Here is a 20,616-nt window from a genome sequence, read left to right as displayed (position 1 = left end):
GGTTGCCAGGCAGCCCTACGATATCAGCCAGCGAATAAAAACTCCTAATGAGTGCCAAGTTAATCCCGTGAGTGGCAAACGGCCATTAGTAGTAATGTGGAGAATTAGTGGAAATTTAATTGAGCCCCAGAAGAGCTCTTTCAAAGTGTTATCGATATTGCACCTAAAATGGGTGGAAAAAGAAAAGCGAATCTCTTTATTCTATTTTAAAATTAATAATCTTTGTTTCTGAAACTACTAGGTAAACTCCTTACTCATTTGTATTTAAACTCTTTTTGCAGATATTTATTTTAGGCTGTTAAGGAAAGAAAAAATTTACGTAAAGAACAGGGAATCAAATAGTAAACCAATACTTAACATTTGTCATATTTATTACTTGAAAAATATTTAGTTAATATTAGGGTTGAGTAACAGACAAAAGAACTGCTTCAGTATAGGGTGTCATGTAGCTTTAAACAACCAAGTTCTCAAGGTATATTTATTATTATTTAGTAAGTGCATTTTAAGCTTTTTTTTTAACTATTTCATAACTATGTATTATAGTTTCTTATTATTTATACATTTCCATAAAATAAAAAATGGTTATGATATGGTATTTACTTTTATTGATATTTATAACATTTATATTTAATCTCTGTTTCTAACACCCAAACAATAAAAAAAAGTTTCTATTTGTTTATTACATAAAACATAAAGTGCAGGCAAGTACCGGGTATCATATAGTCAAAAATAGAATTGTTAAAATACTAAAAACATTTATGAACTTATTGCAGCAATAAACAAAGTTTTATTGTAGTTATTTGTGCTCCTAATAAATCACCTTTAAACAGAATAGCCGCAAAAAGCCACACTGAAAGCAATTAAACAATTTATGAGTGCCTCTAATTTTTGCCACAAACAATTGCAAATATTCAGCCTTAATTAAGCAACAAATTAACTCTGAGCGCGTAATTACAGACACCAAGCAAACTAGTCACTCTTTCCGCAACGATGCTAAATTCCAAATAAAACTAAATTGAAGTAAAAATTCAGAGACCTTTCGGGGCGCCACCTGAGACCCGCTTGCCACGAGATGATGCAACTGAAAAGTGACCAAGGCAATGGACGGTGGATGGGAATCGGAATCGGAATAGCATCTTGTTGCAGTCGGTTAATGGCCGTGATTGTGCTCCACAAATGGCAACAGACGGATCGCGGCGACACCACAAGGTGCTTGCCCCCAACGGTGGCAAGTCGGCTTTGGCTATGGCTTTGCAATTTGCGCTGTAAGCCTGCATGTTGCCAAGCCAGTGGCAAGCTGCAAGCTGCAAGTGGCAAGTGGCCAGCATCGAGTATAAAACGCCGCTAAGACGCCGATACCATTTCACTCTCACTTTGTTAGCCAACACGCGAGCCAGCGACTTTAAACGCGCGCGCGACTTCGGCGCGACTCCCTGCCATTTGTTTGCTGTTTTAACCGCAGAAGTCCAAACTAACATTCATTTCCATTAAATAAATAACTGCGTGAAAAGTGTTTATGAAATTTATTTGTTTTAGTTTCCTTTTTTTTTTTTTTTGGTTATTTGTTGTTGTTTTTTTTTCGTTCGCCCCATGGAGGGAATTTTAATTGAGTGACAGACGGAAACGAAATTAAAGTGGAAAAGTGCATACACACAAATAAATTAAATATATATTATTTACCATATATATACGCCAGCCTGTGTATATACTGGCCTAAATAAATAAAAAGGCAGCAACTGGCGCTGGAATAATGTCTTCCATACGGGTGAATAATGCAAAATGGGATTAAAATCACACAAACTGAAATCAAACTCGCCGAGAGTCGGCCATCAAATATTGATAATGATATGAACCGGCCACTGTTTTGATTATTTCCACTCGATTGCCACTCCAGCGAAGGGAAATAAATGGTTGAATAAAGTATACTATAGTATCGAGTGGTCCATAAAAAATCCATCATATCTGATTTCGGGCGCTTGTTATTTTATAATTTCTTCATTTTATAAATGTTTTCTGTTTAAATTTATTAGAACGGTCTCAGATATCATAAATTGTAAGGGTATTTTTTTGTTATAGATGTTAAAAAAGATATTTTTAATTCTGTAATTTGTTAAAGTTTATTTCGGTTGAATAATAACATTCATTTATATCGTAGATAATTAATAAAAGGTTTTTTTTTTTGGAAATGCTTTAGTAATCAAATATTTTTTATTAGAAGTATTTAAGGTTTTAATTTTTTTCTCAATGCTGAAAGATTTTTTTTTATTTTAGAACACTGATTTCTCATTTTCTTCAGATAAGTCACTGCAAGTTTTCATTAGATATAAAACAAGTATCTTTGAACTTCAAGCATATCTATTATACAATACTACTAATATCTATATAAAAAACTGTCTTCCAAAAAAATTTAAAAACAAATGAATGATAAAAATAGTAAAACATCAGTACAATAATCAAGTCATAAAAAGGTATGCTTTAAGTTTAACTTTAAGTTTTGCTATGCTACTTACCTATGAAGATCTAGTACCTATGCCTAGTACTTAAACCTACACAAGCATGACCCTAAGGCACATTCATTGTGACTCCCTAAAACCAGAACAATGCCTACATAAACAAGGATAATTCAACGATGGGAAACCCTTGCCAACATCCTTGGAGAATATTAATGCCATCGCAGATAGGAGAGGCCTGCAACGGCAATCATTCAGAACAAATGGGAGTCGCAATCCCCCCCGAGCTGCACCCCCACAAGACCCGTAAACCTGATCGGATCAGATTTACGGCATATGAATAAATATCCGTGAAGCGGGATTACCATAAACCCCAACAAAAACAATCAACAAGAGCGGCAAGGCCCCTGGGCCCAGATGGCATTAAAATTGATAATTACCTTTGGCGGCAGGTTCATTGTCCACGGAGTCGTCATAATTACGAGTATTAGTTATTAATTGTGTGCACTGCAATTCGGAAAACATAAAAATAATGTTTGCATTCGCTCCAATGGTTTAATGGCAGCTCCGTAATTGCATTTGCAAATCAATTTAATTAAATCATAATTATGAATTACAGTGCAAATATTTTTAATTAACTGGCACTCGCCAGCAAAAAAGGCCAATAATTTATCGAGTTGATTTCTGTTTGTCGCTTAAACTGTAATTGTTTTTGAAAAATGTTAATCCTTTCCTTAATCCTGTTTATACATCAAGGTTTTGTTCGCCACGCTGGCCTGCCTCCTGATTGGCCTGGCGAGTGGCGAGGACCTCGAGGCAGTTGCCACAAAGTCGACGGAGAAAGTCGATGCTGCAGTTGCCACAACAAAGTTAACGCCAAGCACCTCGGACGATTCCAAGAGTAAGACTGAGAAGAGGGACTCTTCAGATCAGACAGGTTGGATTTAGTTTTTAAGATTAACACGCCACTCTCCTTTAAATTTTAAAAACTAATATTTTCAATTTTTATTAAACTCTCAGGTGGCATTTTCATTGGTCCTACTCCCAAGGACTCACCCTTCCGGCCTCTTTATCCCTCCAGCGGTTACTATGAGGCGGCCACAGCGGAGACACAAACCCCCATCTTCGGCCCAACCACAATCCGCTATACGGCGGCCGAGGCGGCTCCACAGGTATGACACTTTCTTTTAATTACCACCTACTAACTTTATATACACTTGATAAGTACACAGAAAAATAGTATTAGTTTAAAAGAAAAATAATTATATAAAGAAATCCAACGAAAAAAAAAATTAATATAAATATAAACTATATTTATTTATTTAAAAAATCATTCAATTTTTCCGGTGTAGTCCTATTTCGAGCGACCGGATAATGGACACTCCGCCCTCCGCTATGTCGGCCCCAAATACGCCCAGCAGGGAGCGCCACCTTCGGCACCCTCGCCCACACACCGCTTCAGCTTCGCCGTGCCGCCGCAAGTGGCGCTCTATCAGCGTCCGGTGGCCATTAAGTCATCGAATTCGCCGCCCCACCCGCACGCTCACACACACGCCCCCCCGCACCCGCCACAGATTTTCAATTACGGGGAGGTGGAGCAGGCAGAGCCTGCCACCGCAAGTGGCGCCACTTACGAGCGTGCGGGACCGCAGCTGAGCCACAAGCAGCCGCCGCAGCAACAGTCGCCCAAGTACCAGCAGCAACAACGTATCCAGTATATCATCGCCATACCACTGTCGTACATGCGCCAACTGCAGCAGCAGCAGCAACAGCAGCAGCAGCAACTCTTCTTGGCGCCACCGACGGCCACAGCAAGCAGCACCACAACAACAACCTCGAGTGCAGCACCGCCGCCCTCTCCATCGGCCCCCGCCTTGCGGCATCCGGCGGTGCAGCTCCTTGGTCCTCTGGGCCGTCCTTACTACCAATCGGACGCCGCAAGTGCGCCGGCACCCACCGGGGGTCCGCCGCATCAGCAGTATCTTCAAATACCCACCAGCATCCTGCTGGCCGCCGCCCAGCAGTTGCAGCAACACCACCAGCAGCAGCACCTCCAGGCCATTTACGCGAAGCACCAGCCCCCTGCGGCCTCCTACCAGCCCACCCAGCTCATCTTCCAGCCCCTGGCCTCGCACGTCCAGCACCCACAGCAGCAGCAGCAACCGCAGTTGCAGTTGCAACGCATCTTCCTGCAACAGCCGCAGACGCAGTCACCGACCATCTACGCCGAGCAGCCTGCCCCCAACTCCTTGTATGGTGAGTGTTGCGATTCGTATATATTTTTGCCCTTATGGGCTTGATTGCCGCAAATGAGCGCAGTTTTTATGTCCTAGACAAGGCAGCTTGTGTAACCCCTATTGTTGCCACTTACAGCATATCCGCAGCAGCAGCAGCAGCGACTGAAACAGCCGCCACAACACAAGTTCTTGGCGGCAGCACCAACGGCCCCGACAACTTCAACCACCAGCTCGACAACGGCAACAGCAGCAGCAACATCGGCGGCAACGGGCGCTGCAACAACAGCCGAGGGAGCTGCATCGGCAACGGCAACGGCAGCGCGGCAGCACCACCTTCCCCTCGTGCACTACAACCCCATTTACGTGCAGGCGCCCGCCGCCATCGAGCAGCAGAAGCAGCAGCAACATCAGTTCGCCATCCTGCCACGCTTCGGCAACAACAACCCGGGCCGAGTGGGTCCGGGCGAGGCGGTGGCGCCCCTCCAAGTCGTGGCACTGTCCCCCGGCAACCCCAGCCCGCCGATACACCATTACCACCACTACCAGGCCGTGCCGTTGTACCATCACCACCACCCCCTGGCCCATAGTCGCAGCCCCGCCTATGTTTCCGGCGAAGAAGGTCCCAGCAAGGCGGCTGGTTCCTCGCAATACCTTGCCGGACCCACTCCCGCCCCACCCGGCCCAGTGCCCGTATCCGTGCCTCTGGCCGTACACGGCTCCGGAATGACCGCAGCCTCGCCGGCCATTATTCCGTATTTCAGTCATCCGGGTGCCGTGCATTATGGTACCCATTTGTATCATCCGGGAGCAGGCACGGGCCTGACTGCTGGCGGGGGAGCGGGTGTTGCAACAGCATCGGCAGCAGCAACACAAGCCAGCAGCAACGCAAAGCAGCAGCAACAGTCGCCAGCCGCAACAAGTGGAGGACACCTGCCAGGTGGCAGTAACAATATTGTGAAATATCCCTAAAGGCGTCAGAGGGACAAAGCAAAAAAGCCAAGTTGGTGCTGGCGGCGGCAACATCAAAGACAGGTGCACTCAAAAAAATACCAGCTTCAAATTTAAAATAATAATTATTTTCAAAGCAAGTTCTACAAACTGTGGAGGAAAATGATTCTACAAAGGTTTGTGATTTTCAGGTTTCTTAAATGAGAAGCTAACACTTCAAATAATATTTGAAAAATCGTAAAAAATTCTTTAAAGATTTTATAAAATCCAGCAAACTACAAACAATAGAAATAATGTTTTAAAATATAAAATATATAATTCATAATTCATCATAAATTAACAAGAAATAGTATAAAATTCCAATTCTTAACAAAAACCATAAGACATCCCACAAATGCTGCTGAAACTTTAGAATTTTTCTCAAGTGCTTGACCTTGTTAGCAGCCTCCTGCTTGTGAAGTCCTTTGATGGAGAATTTTCCTATTTGTCATCCGATGTTGCGGCTCCAGTTTTGCGAGAGCTAATGCTAATTATGTATTTTACTCGATTCCTAGGGAGCAAAAAAAAAAAAAGAAGAAATAAGTAAGAAAACCAAACCCTTTGAGCCAATCGGTCCATCCGTCCTTTATTATGCAAATCTGGTGGCTTGGTGCTTGCTTTGCCAAGTTTTAATGAGTTTGCCGTACTTAGAGGCCCTCATTCGGTTTCTGTGTAAATATTTGTGAAATTTTCCAATAGACTCACCAAATAAATATTTGCCTAAGCGTGTATGTTATGTTTTCACTGTTTTATAGACGTACTTGTTTGTATTTTAACTTTATGTTTACATTATCATTATATACTTTTATGCTTTCATATAATTGTTTTTTTGTTGGTACTTAATAAAGTGTATATTGAAATATTGCCATTCATATTTTTGGGCTCTTCAAAGGAATAACTTGGTAATTATTGCGGCATAATCCAGCAAGTTATTATGGAAACCAATGCAAATGCCTCTTAATTGAAGTCGTTGTGAATCGCACAGTGGCCGCGGCCTTCACCCTGATCATATTTGCAAAAATGCTCTTTTCCATTTTTAAATGACAGACGTGCTTAATTTGTTTTTATTTATTTATTTTTACTTTTCTCCTTTTGTCACTGGCTCGGGCCGGGTCCGCCGGCAAAAGTCCACATAAGTCAATTAATGGATATGAGATTAATGATTTAACCAATGTTCGCTTCGAGGCTCGCTCCCAATCCGATGCGTTTTCCGCCGAATCGGCATTTAAATATTAAATTGCCAGCATAATTACACAATCCACCTGTGTCAGCTCGAAAAGCTCCAATTGAATGCAGGATTTTGCCGGAAAATAATGAAATACTTTATTAAATAAACTATTGGGCAAGGCTGTCCCAAAATTCTACAGAAGCGAGTCATAATTCCATTAAATTTTTATATTTAAAATATAAAGATATGTATTTTGTCATCTTGAAGCTCTCCAGTTACTTTAATCGATGCTAGATTTTCGCATTTTGCTCAGCAAGGTGAGCATGGAATAGGCTCCCTTGCAAAACTTGTATAATAAAATAAATATATTAATTTAAGGTTAATGTTATGCAATTCCTCAATACCCACAGTTAAAAAAGATGTCATCCTCAGGGGCACCACAATGCCAGAGTATAGGATCATCGGTTTCTGGCAGCGAACCAGGACAAGGACCAAGTAGCGCCGGAAAAGAACGGGCTGGTCCAGCCAATTGCAGGAGTAGACCGCAGACAGGAGATCGTTACCCGCCTGGTGTACCAGCTCGGCGGAGTAGCACAGCAGCAGGGTCTCGCAGGTGAACGCCAGCAGGAGGCAGAGCATGTTGACAAGAGGCATGAAGCCGATCTTCTCAAATAGAATCAGGTAGCAAATGGTGCACTGGGAACAGGCCATGCAAAAGAATTGCATAAAACAGGTCTTTGACAGAGAACGCTCCAGGGATTTAAGGATCCTGGAAGAACATACGGTTATGGTCGCACTTTTATTATATAGTAACCTAGAAAGTAAGGTCTTTATATACATATATTAGGTTTTGTATCGTTAAACTGTGGAATATATTCTACGGAGCTAGAGCCCTTCCCGAAGAGTACATATGTATATATATTCTATTATTTTAGAATCGTCTCAAACAAAGAAATATTCAATAATTTGCACACTTTTTCAAAAGGGTATACCTCGCAGAGGACACCTGGGCTTTCTATTGTAAGGTTATATGGTTTTGGAGTCTTGTAAAACGAAGAATTATTCGATATTGATCGATTCCTGAAGAAAACGGCATTGGTAAAACTTTTTCTTGTGGCAGCCTAAAGCAGATGCTTCGGATTTCAGATTTCAAACCGCTATGGTGTACAAAATTTGTGGAATATCAGAATGTGGTCTTACTGTATTAGCATTTGATGATCCCAAATGTAGTCCAGAAGTCGAAGATGGGTCTGCTGCTGGGTCTCCCGGGCGGAGTGCCCCAAGCGTGCAAAGCGGCAGGCCAGGGCTCGAGTGTGGGCGCTCAGAAGGATCAAATAGGTGCATGGATAAGTGGCCACGTTGTAGACCAGCACGGCGGTTTCCGCCAGGCAGCCGGTGTGAGCGGCGACCGTGGATACAAAGACGGCGGTTCTCGACTCCTTCCACTGCCATGGTATCCACGAGGGATACATCAGGGTTCGCTCACTGGACAGGATGATGTAGGCGATTCCGCAAATGAAAACGGCTGCAACGCCAATGAAGATGTTCCAGAGGACCCGATGCGACCGGCGAATGCCCTTCGTGCGGACGATCCTTCGCTCGGTGGCGGAACAGAGGCGGGTGTCCAGGTACCGCAGAATGTGGTGGGTCTGAAGCAGTCTGTCACGCGCCGCCCAGACGTTGACGAGCTTTAGCATGTAGATAGTGTAGGGCATGGCCACCGACAGGCTGTCGCAGAAGGACTCCAGCGAGTTGGACATCAGAAAGTTCACCACCATCGACAGGGACATGCAGAGGTGAAAGGTCACGTTCCAGAAGATCGAGTAGGTCCTGTAGTGGCGACCCCAAAGTGACTCCCTTCCCTTCGGGGCATGCACACCCATCACTCGAAAGATCAGCCAGTGGAGCTTCAAAGGACGCGTCGAGTCCACGGGCAGCAAGTCTCCAGTTTGCAACATTTTAACTTTTTGAACCTAGCAGCCAGAACCGCAGGCCTTTTATATGCCTCCATCTACGAGTCCTGAAATCTATAGCCTAAAAGTCAATTTGGTCAGAAATACGAATGGACAGCCGCAAATTATGCAAATTGCTGCAAATTAACCGAAAAAGTTTCGTCCTGTCCATCATTACTCTTTGGCTTTTAATAGTTTTCGGCTGAAAGCGTGCCACATCTTGAGGTGTTTTTCATTTTAATACAAAAAGAAATCAATATATCGTTGCTTGGGTCTATGAAATTATTCTTTTTATAATACATTTTTCTTAAGTTTTTTAATTTTTTTAGAAGGTCAAAAAAACTGATATCTAATTGTACTGTGTATTGTGTATTTTAACAGGTCTTGAAAACCTCCTCCACTCCACTATTGTTCCACATCAAAAAAAATTAAAGTACACGTTGACCAAAATCCACGAGTTGAGATGCGATTTAGATATGCGATAATATGGGCATTATTTGTTTCCAAACCTGGGTGGTAAGAGATTTGAGTCTAATGAAGAAGTCATTACCAAAAAAAAGCCTATCTTAAGAGACTTGAGAAAACCTATGTATTATTTGGAAACGATATAACACGAGTCCATGCTAGTCCAACCATAAGGGCATACAAACTGCCTGAAAGTACACTTTTCCGAGCATTCTTCAATATTTGAATATCAAAAAGCTTACATTGAGATAAAAAATACAAGTCTTTTGACTCGGTTCTGTCAAAATGTACATTTTATACCCATCCTAGAATTGGTAAGCAAGACAAACTTAAGGTTTTACAAATATTGATGATAAACCAAAACGGCTACGAAGAGGAAATATTTAAAATACCCATTCCCTTTTTAATGCTGTAATTCGGATTTTCAAGCTCATTATTAATATCTTAAATAAACCATTAGGTCTTACCTATTTTTTGTTTTTAAAAAATTTATTAAAAGAAAAAAATATATATTCTTTTTATTTTAAGTATCTATCTATATATCATTCCATTCTCGAGTTATTAATTTTTGCCAAAAAAGGAGTTGAATAAGTTATAGCGCACTCCATGCTCTTTCTTTCTATAAAGGCTATTTTTAGTTTTGTTGCATACTTTTAGGTGCTTAGAAACTAGCCACTGATGCCAGCCAGTTGGGAAGCCGAATAAACGTCTATAGCTCCTCTAAAAATACCCATATTTGACTTAATTGTATTTTCTAGAGCAGTGGTCGGCACCCCAATACATTGATATGATTTTACCGCATTAGTGTTAGTAACGAATAGCAGAAAGTAGGCTGTAAGCATGACGTTTCACACATGCATACTGTGTGTGTGTGGCAGAGCTTGGGCAGAGAAATTTCCTATGCCCCCGAGATAGGGCCGTGCCGACCTCTGTTCTAGAGAGAAAATGTTCTAAAGATTTGTTTCGCATCAAAGTCTATGTACCCTATAAATACCTCTTTTAATAAAGAATATTAACAAATTCCCACTAAAAACTCTCTAAAATAATTTATCGAATCGTTTATTTGTGAAGAAATCTCTAACAAGAAAAAGAAAATATTCAAATTTATATGCATACGTATATATTTTTATTACAATATTTTTAAAATTTGTCTTAGTAAGAGCATTTCCCAGTTTTGGTAATTTGTGGGCCTTTTTCAAAGCAACTTTCGCACCTAAAACGATTCCGGGAAACTGGTTTTGGTCAAAAAGGGATTGAGGAGCAGGAGGGAATGGCTCACAGGTGGCGTGTATTCAAATTAATAATGCCAAATTGATTATATAACATTTGTCAATGGCAATCTGTTTGGGGAATGACCCATGAAGGGGGCGGAGGGCAGCCCTAAGCCGAGCTATTGTTGTGTATCCGTCAGATACACCGTCGAATAGACCGCACAGATACGCACGGGCAGGCAGCCCGCCATCATGATTGAATATGATTGATATTGATGAAGGGGGAGAGATGGCATAAATTATGAACAGCCACTGGGAAGGTGTCCTGATGTCCTGATCCATCAGGACAACCTGTCGCGACCTTGGCCTGCTTGAAAAATGAGCTTTCTGGCCGCCAAGATGGCATAATTAAATTTTTCCAGTCAGGTTCTAGGCTCCAACTTCCCGACGGCAAATCCAGGCTAAAGCCAAACGGAAAGCGGGTCGATTCGCATTCAATTATGGCCCAATTGGCATGCGTCAATTGGTCCTGGCCCGGCCTAATCCTACTCAGGTCTTGGCCTTGTTCCTGGCCAATTTTCCTGGCAATTAATTTGCCAATTCACTTTATAAATAGCCGCCCTTCGATTCGCATTTGGTTTGCGAATGCAAATCAACTGGCATTTATCGGCCAGAGCCCCTCCTGGCTATTTTCCCATGTTCTATAGATTAATTCTTCCGTTTTACAACTTCTGTCCTTTTTTCCAAATCACATGCAGCTTAGTGCCAAATTGATTAGGTTTCCCATTTTCTAGAATTTATTTTTTTATTTATTTCGTCAACAGATAAATCCTTGCATGGCACCAAAATAACAACTTACATACCAAATACTAAATGCCATATTCTCAAGCCTTTAAAAACCCTCTTATCAGAGCTCCACTTAATACGGAGGCTAGGCGGCAAGGAGTTAAAATGTGAAAGAGCTCGGCTCATTTAAAAGATAATTGGCCAAGTGATGCTTGATCTGCAAGGGGGCAAAGGTACGAAGATCTCTTTGAAGAACATTAAAACTAATTAGTCCTATAGTAATAAGGGCAATCAATGTTGTCTGCGACTATATTATTTACAAAAGTCAAAGCTGCCAGCCTTGACAGAACAAATGCTTTTAAATTGGTTCACGATTTAGGCAGTATAAAGTCTAAGTGACCAGCATATTAAAATTTACTGTTAAATAAGACTACCATAATTGGATCTACCATAACACCTCCTATATAGCTGTCAAACTATAATTAGTCAAAATAAGCCGTGCACATATGAAGAGTTAGCTTACTGCAGCAGGTAAACCGACATTTCGATACCCTTAAGTAGACATGACGAAAGCATGAAGATATGTCATTAAGGAAGATAATAAATATGAGAGGTCCCAGAGAGCTACCTTGTGGAAGACAAGAGGAGGCGATGGCGTCTCCAATAGAAACGTGGCAAGGTCGGTCAGCCAGATAAGACTCGAACCAACGGAACAGGCAGGAATGAATACCTAATTTATATAACTTGGCCAGAAGGGAAGCATGACACACTTTGTCGAAGGCTTTGGAGAAGTCAGTGTAAATGGCATCAACCTGAAATAGGTTTTCGAAAGCTTCAAAGCAGTGCTTAGAGAAGACCGCTAAATTAGTTGCAGTGGACCTCCCAGGCAAAAACCATGCTGGTGGGGGGATATAAAATTGCGAGCCAGAAAAGTCAATTTTTTAGTTACTATCCGCTGCAGTATCTTAGCGACGTTGCAAATTTTGGCTATAGGTCGATAGTTGGTAACATCAGACCTACTGCCACTTTTGTGAATAGGCGTTATAGAAGTAATCTTCCACCGGTGGGGGAATCTACCATATGAGAGCGACAAGGAAAACAGCAATTGAAGGGGAGTAGAAAGAGAAGCGATACTCCTCTTATGAAAGAATGGGGAGATACCGTCCACGTCAGGTGTGAGCGACTCGGTCAAATGTCCAGTGGCTTCAACTAGGTCACCGTCCAAAACGTCCATGTTACTCACATTGAGAAAAGGCTTATTGCTAAGAAGAGTTTCATTATCACTCCAAGGAACCTTCGGCTCCAAGTTAGAGGCAAAGTATTCTGCAAAAAGATCAGAAACGCCCTGATCCGAGTCGGCTACTAAATTGCCATAACACTTGGATGATGGTATGTCCGATTTCGACTTTTTGCTATTAACAAACCGCCAAAAAGCTTTAGAATTGAATCGGAGGCTAACTTCGACATTGGATGTATACTGGTTGTAAAGAAACATGTTAAGGAATTAAAAAAACCCGCTTAAATTGACAGTACAGCTCTCCGGCTCGAGACTCCCCTGTCATTATAAATCGTTTGTAATGCTTATCCCTTCTATTCTTTAAGTTTTTAAAACCTTTTGTATACCAAGGATCCTATAGGATCTTTGTATCCTCACCGGGGTATAAGTATCAATAATATTCAAAAGGACAATCAAAAATGTAGCATAACAATCATCAATCAAGCCATCCAAAAAAGGGGAACCCAATCAAAAGCTGCAATAGAGACGTTAATAGGTAATAAGTTAAAATCAGTCAGATAATGAGATGGGTGAAGCAGAAGGCAAACAACTATTAAATACAATATGAATTACTAGGGATTGCGGTGCATATCACATGGACTTAATGGTACATTGCATAGTTCTACTTTACTATTAACCATGTTTTTAAAAAATATAAGATCAAGAATTTTAGATAAATCATTAAAAATACTATTTACTTGGGAGAGGCCCAGACTAAAAATATCATCTAAAAATAAAATTTCATGTATTTGGTGAATGTTGCTAGGTAGATGATAGAGCTTACATTGAAACTTAGCTTAAGTTAAGTTGGAGGGATATACGAAGCAATTATGACGAACGGGCCATGGGTGCCCTGGACTGTAACGGGTCGCCCACCCAAAGGCGTAGTGATTTAGCCTCAAGAGACCGACGAATAGCGATGATCACACCACCTCCTCGCACACACTGGGTACTGGATCCATCTTGGTCTTTTCGAAATACCTGGTAAAAGTTAGGCTCGAAGAGGTCCTGGGGCTGGTGGAGGCATATCCAATACGGATAGCTTGCAAGATAGCCGACCAGGACACATACATAGATCTTTCCATAAGACTCAACAGTAAACCTGTGAGTGTCCAGTTGCAACGCAAATCCAGTGCAAGCTGAAAACATAGAACATTCAATCAGGAAACATCATAATCAGGAACATCCAAGCGCAAAAATGATCCACTCTCACGGGTGGCCAAGCGAAAAAAAAATAACATGATGAGCAGCGATGCGCTGCCAACGTCTCAATTTCCATTCTTGACATCCTGTTGTTTCTGGACATCCACAAGTGGAGATAAGATGAAAACAACTCGCCTTGAAAACAGTTTTTGTTGTTGGAGCGTATTGTTCAATTGGAGGAATTGAAAAAAGGGAAATGTTGCTCCAGAACTCCCACTTTAAAGTTAACGAACTTGGGGGCGTTGATGTCAGCATCTTTTTTGACCAGCCTAGCACAGGCCAAATCACTTGGCTCCATGTTCAGCATATCTAGGACAAGCTTGCACAGTGCTTCAGGTTGGGTAGACGTCGAAAATGCATCAATATGAAGGCATTTGAGGGCATTAGGAACTTAAAGATGATCACAGCTGCTTGTCCCACAATGCGCCTATTAGGGTTAAGCCGCTTCTTCCTTGGGACAGCCACATTTAATGCAATTCGGGCCAGGCCTAGAGTAGCTTTTTTGCTCCCATTGCCGGTAGGAATAGAAGGGGGTACTACAAGATGCGCGTTAGCCGAAGATCCCTCGGGCTCCTCGGGTCCTACCTAATTTACCAAGGCATGATCCACTTTGGCTTTAAGGCTCTGGAAAAGGGATGCTAGATCCAGAACGTTGTTATTTAGCTGATCTATTTTGGAATGCTAATCATTTCCAAATGACGCAGCTATCACATTGCCACAGTAAGTTCGGAACAATTATAAGTAATTTTATAGCCTCAGTGGGCTTATCCACACAGGCGTTGGCAGTAGGCACGCCGTCAAATCGACGCGCACTGAACGGTCTCACACCTCACTTAGTTGGGTTTCAGTAACTTCCGCATTGCACTCGGTGCAATCGACAGGCGACATGAGCGAAATAGTAAACGTCCCAACGCAAAGAAAGCTAGATGCAGACTGACGATGGAGGCAAATACTTGAATATTTAGAGGCGAATCAATAATTTGTTTCATTTTAATTCAAGCATTTCTTGTGCAATAGAGGTTCTTATATCTATTTCTGAAAAGATCCCGCTCTGGCTCTATTTGGCACAATGGTTTAAGGTACATTGTTTTTGAAACTTTTTATATTTTTAATATTAAAATGGAATTGAAACTGGTCTGCTCAATGAAGTCTTGTTTTAAGACAATCTTGTCATCCCAGTCTACCATCCAATGCTGGCTATGAGAAGACCCAGTTTCAGCTGCCATTTTCCGTACGTCTGGTCTTCATTATTGTTGCGATAATTGTTGTTCGTGCTGTTCAGGTTCTGTATAAAATTCAATCAGCAAATCTTATTTTCTGTCCGTCTTTCTCTGATAATAGCTAATTATTAGATGTTTTAAGGGTCAAACCCGTTCGTATTCACCAGCTCCTGATGGAGTACCAGGCTGTATGCTTAAATACTGTGCCAGGGCTCTGTACAAACCTCTACGTAGCCTTTTCAACGTATCTTTGTCATCCCAGTCTACCATCCAATGCTGGCTATGAGAAGACCCAGTTTCAGCTGCCATTTTCCGTACATCTGGTCTTCATTATTGTTGCGATAATATTCGTGCTGTTCAGGTTCTGTATAAAATTCAATCAGCAAATCTTATTTTCTGTCCGTCTTTCTCTGATAATAGCTAATTATTAGATGTTCTAAGGGTCAAACCTGTTCGTATTCGCCAGCTCCTGATGGAGTACCAGGCTGTATGCTTAAATACTGTGCCAGGGCTCTGTACAAACCTCTACGTAGCCTTTTCAACGTATCTTTGGAAAGCTCGATTTTTCCCTCTAAGTGGAAGGAATCTTTCATAAATCCCTTACATAAAAAGGGGAAAAAGTCCGATGCTGCCAACTAAAGAGGCATCTCTAAGTTGTTAATTCCGAAAGGGATTTCAAACTGATATTATTTACACAAACTTTAGCAAAGCATTTGATTCAGTCAATCACTAACTCCTGTTGTGTTAACTCAATCTTAATTTCATTTGAGCATCAGAGTTTTCAGTATCAGTTCAGTATCAGAGTAACACTAGCCCTGAACTTACTATCAATGAGATTATTATCGTTGCGCCAGAATATTCGGTTAGATTAAAAAATTCTCCGTTATACAAAAAAACAAAAAAACAAATTTCTGTTGAAAAATAAAAAGAAACAAAATTGAATTCTTCGAAACAAAATTAGTTGTGAAAATTTTCTGCAATGTCGGCAGGTGGAGGAGATTATCAGGACACTCAGAAGCCAGAGGATGGGACAAATGATACCGGCGACGTTTCATGGCACACGCGTGCTTCAAATCTGAAACCGACGCCCGGAAAGAAATCTGTTTCCTTTTTGCTTCCTCCTTGTGTGCTGAAAGATGGTGAAAGCCCTTCCTGGAAAGAGGCAAACGTATTTGGGGGACGTTACGTCACTAGCGTCTCCACGGCCCTGCCCTTCCGGGTCTCAAGGCAATACGTCCAGCCCAAGCTGAACCAGGAACTGAGCTTGCGGTCCCTGACCGAGGACATTCTCCAGACAATATGCGGCATTCAAGATCTGAAAAATGTCCTGCTGGCTATCACGCGCTCGCAGTGCAGCAAAGAGGGCCTGTACCTACACAAGGTGCACATCTACCGGCTGGACAATCAGAGGCATCTGTGCGCCACTTCTCTGACCCGCCAGGAGTGTAAACTCATCGAGCAATACCACGACGATGACAACTACTCCATACTGCACTGCTCCAGGTCCATCGAGCTGGTGGACGCCGCCCGGAACTCCCCGATTAAGACGCAGATATTCGAAACTGTGCGCGAGGGGTCGCCGGCGGTCCGCAGTACCTGGTACAAGGGCCACCCCATGAGTCTGTCCCTGAGGCTGAAGAACCGGTTGCGGATCGGCCTGCACACCACCCACAACCGCTTTGGCATTAGTTCCCTCCGGGAGCCCAAAATCCCCATCCGCATGACACGGTTCACCTGTATCGAGTCCAAAGAGGAGACCACCGTCGACGAGCAGACGTTGGCACAAGACCCGAAGAGGACGCCGAAGGTTCTGAACAGGAGACGGGCCTTTATCCTGGAAATGCGACAAAGAAAGTTACGGAAGCCCAGCAAGCTAGGAGACAACATGGTTGGTATTTGGAGCGATTCTTCACAGTTTTCTTCTCAGGACATACCGAAGATCAAGAGTATTCTTAAAAACCCGCTTCGGACGAAGCCCCCCCGGAAGGACACGAAATCCAAAGAAAATCTAGCCGAGGAGGGGAATACGGAGGCGATATCTTCGGATGAGGATCTGCAACTAATACCTACCCTCTCCGTTTCCGATAATTACTCATCCGAGTCGGAGCTAAATATAAAGAAAAGCGTTCGTTTTACCGACCTCCAGGAGGGTCATGCCAAGGCTGTGGAGGCACGTCTCAAGCACAAGAGGGGGAGAACACTCTTCGAAACCGTGGATGGGGATCTGACTGAGGAGGCGGAGTTCGACTGTGCTGCGGGCAGGAATGGTGAGAAGATGTTGCCGCTTCCGCAGGAGATATACGAGTCCGAGGGCCTTATTTCAGTGCCCTCAGTGGTACCGGACAACAGCAGCAACGAATCGATCATCGAAAAGTCCTCGTCATTCAAGTCCTTTGACCATAAAGTGAGCCCCGTAGCGTCCACCACCAGCTACTCTCCCGAGTCTGGTGCTCACATTGCAAATGAGCCCCAAAAGCTGAATGACAAACAGGCTTTCAGGAAGTTCGGGATCCTGGTGGACCGCATCAACCGGGACATCCAACCACAATCCGAGCTTCTATTGACCTTCTTCCAGTTAGTGGAGAGCCTCAACCTCAAGATGCTCGTGCGGCTGGAGCTTAAATACTTAGGATGGGGCGAGGAGCCCCGCTACGTGGTCGAGTGCTACCGCTCGGAGGACCGTCAAGAATTCGTAGCCTCCATCGGCCTATTGTGCCAGCAGCTTCATCACTTCACCGACGTCTGCCCGGGGGCAGCCAGGAATCTGCGCTTCGTGGACGACGCCTTCGAGCTGACCAATCTCCCTAAGAAGCTCACGGGTTGGCTGAAGACTGGCCTGAGCGCCATCCACGCCCGAGGCTTCTACGATCTTTTGGGCGAGCTGACGCTGTTAGTGGTCCACCCCCCGGCCGACTTGCTGACCCCCAACGGGGAAGATAGGGCCGAAAAGTAACCCCAGAGTGGATAAAAAACTAATCCTAAGAGACTTTTGTACTTCACCTTGGACTTTTCGTACTTGTCTCTTTTTTCAGAGCATATTTACCAGATATATTGCGTAGTTCATAAAAATGTATTTCTTTGTATTTATTTTGGTTCTATGGTTTTTCTTTGGTTGTTGATTAATCGCACTGCCACCAAGATTCTAGCTTTTGCGAGAATTTTATTATTGTGCATATATTTATGAAATGGGACTTCAAAGGCGGAGATTTTTTCTTCTCCGGTGGAAAATCTTAACCTAGGGTCATGCGATGCGCGGGTGATCTGTATGATGTCATCGGGGCACTATAAGTATCGATTTTGATTGCAATTGTGAAAAGTCGTAAAACTATGTATAGTGGCAAGTCTTTAAAAATCTCAGAACACAAAAGGCTGAGCCTGAGAGTAAAAGAATAACATTCGCAGCCCTTCTTGATTCTGTATTCAAATATTGAACTATTATTGAACCAGTGTTGAACCAATATAGCATAAATAAAACCCAAAAATTTATAAATATTAATAGATCCATTTATTTAAATACAACATAACATTTTACTAAGGATAGAAACATTAATTTAGGAACATAGGACCATAAGAACTAGCAATTTATTTATCTTTTTAATTAGTCTATGCAGTAATTGGAAAGCTACTCCCTTTAGTGAATCCTATTTGATGTCCCATGTAAAACTATTCTTATTGAAATAGCGCCCTCTATTCCCTATATTCTTATATTCCTATATTCCTTTTATTTATTTATTTATTTATACAGGGCTAACAGATAATTAAAATTATGGGCTAGCAACAATGTTGAGCAATGGCAACTTGGGCCTTCAGCTCGAATTGTACTTAATATTTTTAGGATTTCTTATAAGTATTTATTTATATAATCGGCTAAGATAGAATAGAGTTATATGCGGTGGTATAAATTTTTTGTTTCTTGAAATTGTAGGATTATTGAAATGTTTGGTGGTGTGGGGCTTGAAAGTGCTTCCAGTGAGATGGCTGGGTGGTTGTTTTTGGTGATGTGGTAGCTGTTGAGTTTGAGTTGGTTAATTGATTAGTACTAGGTTGATGTCTTCGTTATGTATGATAGTGTTTTTTCTTGGTGAGTGTTTATTATATATTTTTGTAAGTCTTTGGTGTTTAGATTTTCAATCATTAGAAGTGGTTGCGTGGTTGCATTTTTGGCTAGGGTGTCCGCCAGTTCGTTACCTGGAATACCTACGTGGCCGGGTATCCAAAGTAGCTTAAATTTAGTTTTTAATTTTTGGAGCAGATTCCGTGCGTGTGAGGTGTAGTGTTCGCTGTTGTTCGGGTTTTTTATTGCATCGATTGCAGAGAGGGAGTCGGAGCATATGCAAAATTTTCCTCTTTTATTTTTTAGCAGTTCGATTCCCTCTATTATTGCTAGAAGCTCGGCGGATAATACAGAGGAGTAGTGTGGCAGAAGGCCTATTTTATGACTTTTGTTTCGTTCGTTATTTCGAGACTGGTAATTGAGTTTGCGTATAAGATCCATCTGAGTAAATGTAGGTGAATTTGTGATTGTCTTTGGTCTTGATTTCTGTAAATAGTGTCCGAAAAGTTTGTGGTGTTGTGTTTTTTTTGTTGTACGTGCTTAATGTCGTGTCAATTTTTAAAATATCAGTGTTCCAGGGTGGTGTGGTCTGTAAGTGTTGAGTAGTCATCTTAAGTGGGAGCTTTATATTCCTATATTCCTTTATTTTCGCACTATATTCCTAATACGCCGCATGGTCTAAACTTTAGACTCTAAAGATTATGTAAAATAAAAAAATAGCAAGAAAAGTAATGTAATTGCAATTTATGGACTGAATTTAATTTCAATACTTAAGTAATATTAAAAAATATACATATTTGTCGAGCACCTATTTATTTCATGGCGCGTTCTTCAAATTTACGAAAGAAACAACTTACTTTAATAAATAATTACCATAATTTAATTTGCTGGCTTTATTGTTTTGTTAAATATCTATCTTAAAATCTCAAACTGCTAATGAGTTTCTTCCTTTTTTGGACAATTTTTAGTCATTTATTTACATAAAAAAAAACCAGAACATGTTGATGCCAAAGACTGCAGGCCAGAACGGATGTGAGCGATTCTTCTTACAAGCTTTACCAGTTTAATTTCCGCCAGTCTTTATTTGAAAATATTAAGGCCCCAAATGCGAGAGTCTCATGTGAGTATTCTGATGTAAGAATTTTTGTTTTCAAATAGGCTGTGCCCTTTCAGTCTTGCCAGGATTCAAAGGTGACACATTCTCTCGCCCTAAAACCTCAGTCCTACATATTGATTCAACAGAACCACATCAAAAATAAATAGAGCAATATACTGTTTTGCTGTATAAATATTTAAAACAGTCAAATGGCGAATGCATTAGAGGAACTTATCGAGAACCCTATCGAAGACGGAGAAAATCCTATCGATGAGGTGGACAAAGAACTCGAGCTCCAAGGCACTGGAGGCAACAGTGAAATGGCGAATGCATTAGAGAAACATTTTGAGAACCCTATCGAAGACGGAGAAAATCCTATCGATGTGGTGGACAAAGAACTCGAGCTCCAAGGCACGGGGGGCAACAGTGAAATGGCGAATGCATTAGAGCAACATTTCGAGAACTCTATTGAAGACGGAGAAAAGCCTAAGGATGAGATGGACAAAGCACT

The 20,616-nt window shown here is 41.9% G+C and overlaps 2 protein-coding genes across 2 annotated transcripts; one reads left to right on the top strand and one right to left on the bottom strand.

The window, feature by feature from the left end:
- Positions 1–1,750: 1,750 nt before the first annotated feature.
- LOC108119323 (mediator of RNA polymerase II transcription subunit 15) lies at positions 1,751–5,656 on the top strand. Its single transcript, XM_043210067.1, has 5 exons — positions 1,751–1,765; positions 3,207–3,387; positions 3,471–3,622; positions 3,803–4,706; positions 4,824–5,656. Exons 1-5 carry the CDS (start codon positions 1,751–1,753, stop codon positions 5,654–5,656), a joined length of 2,085 nt encoding a protein of 694 aa, XP_043066002.1.
- A 1,466-nt stretch (positions 5,657–7,122) lies between these two features.
- Or19a (Odorant receptor 19a) lies at positions 7,123–8,800 on the bottom strand. The gene is made up of 3 exons (XM_017232473.2): positions 8,043–8,800; positions 7,251–7,611; positions 7,123–7,188 (listed from the first exon to the last, which is right to left on the bottom strand). The coding sequence occupies exons 1-3, from the start codon at positions 8,798–8,800 to the stop codon at positions 7,123–7,125; spliced, it is 1,185 nt and encodes a 394-aa protein (XP_017087962.1).
- Positions 8,801–20,616: the final 11,816 nt, after the last annotated feature.

Source organism: Drosophila bipectinata, chromosome XL (genome assembly GCF_030179905.1).
Source record: "Drosophila bipectinata strain 14024-0381.07 chromosome XL, DbipHiC1v2, whole genome shotgun sequence".
Taxonomy (NCBI): domain Eukaryota; kingdom Metazoa; phylum Arthropoda; class Insecta; order Diptera; family Drosophilidae; genus Drosophila; species Drosophila bipectinata.
The sequence above is the reverse complement of the archived record's forward strand: the minus strand, read 5'-3'. Positions and strand labels throughout refer to the sequence as shown.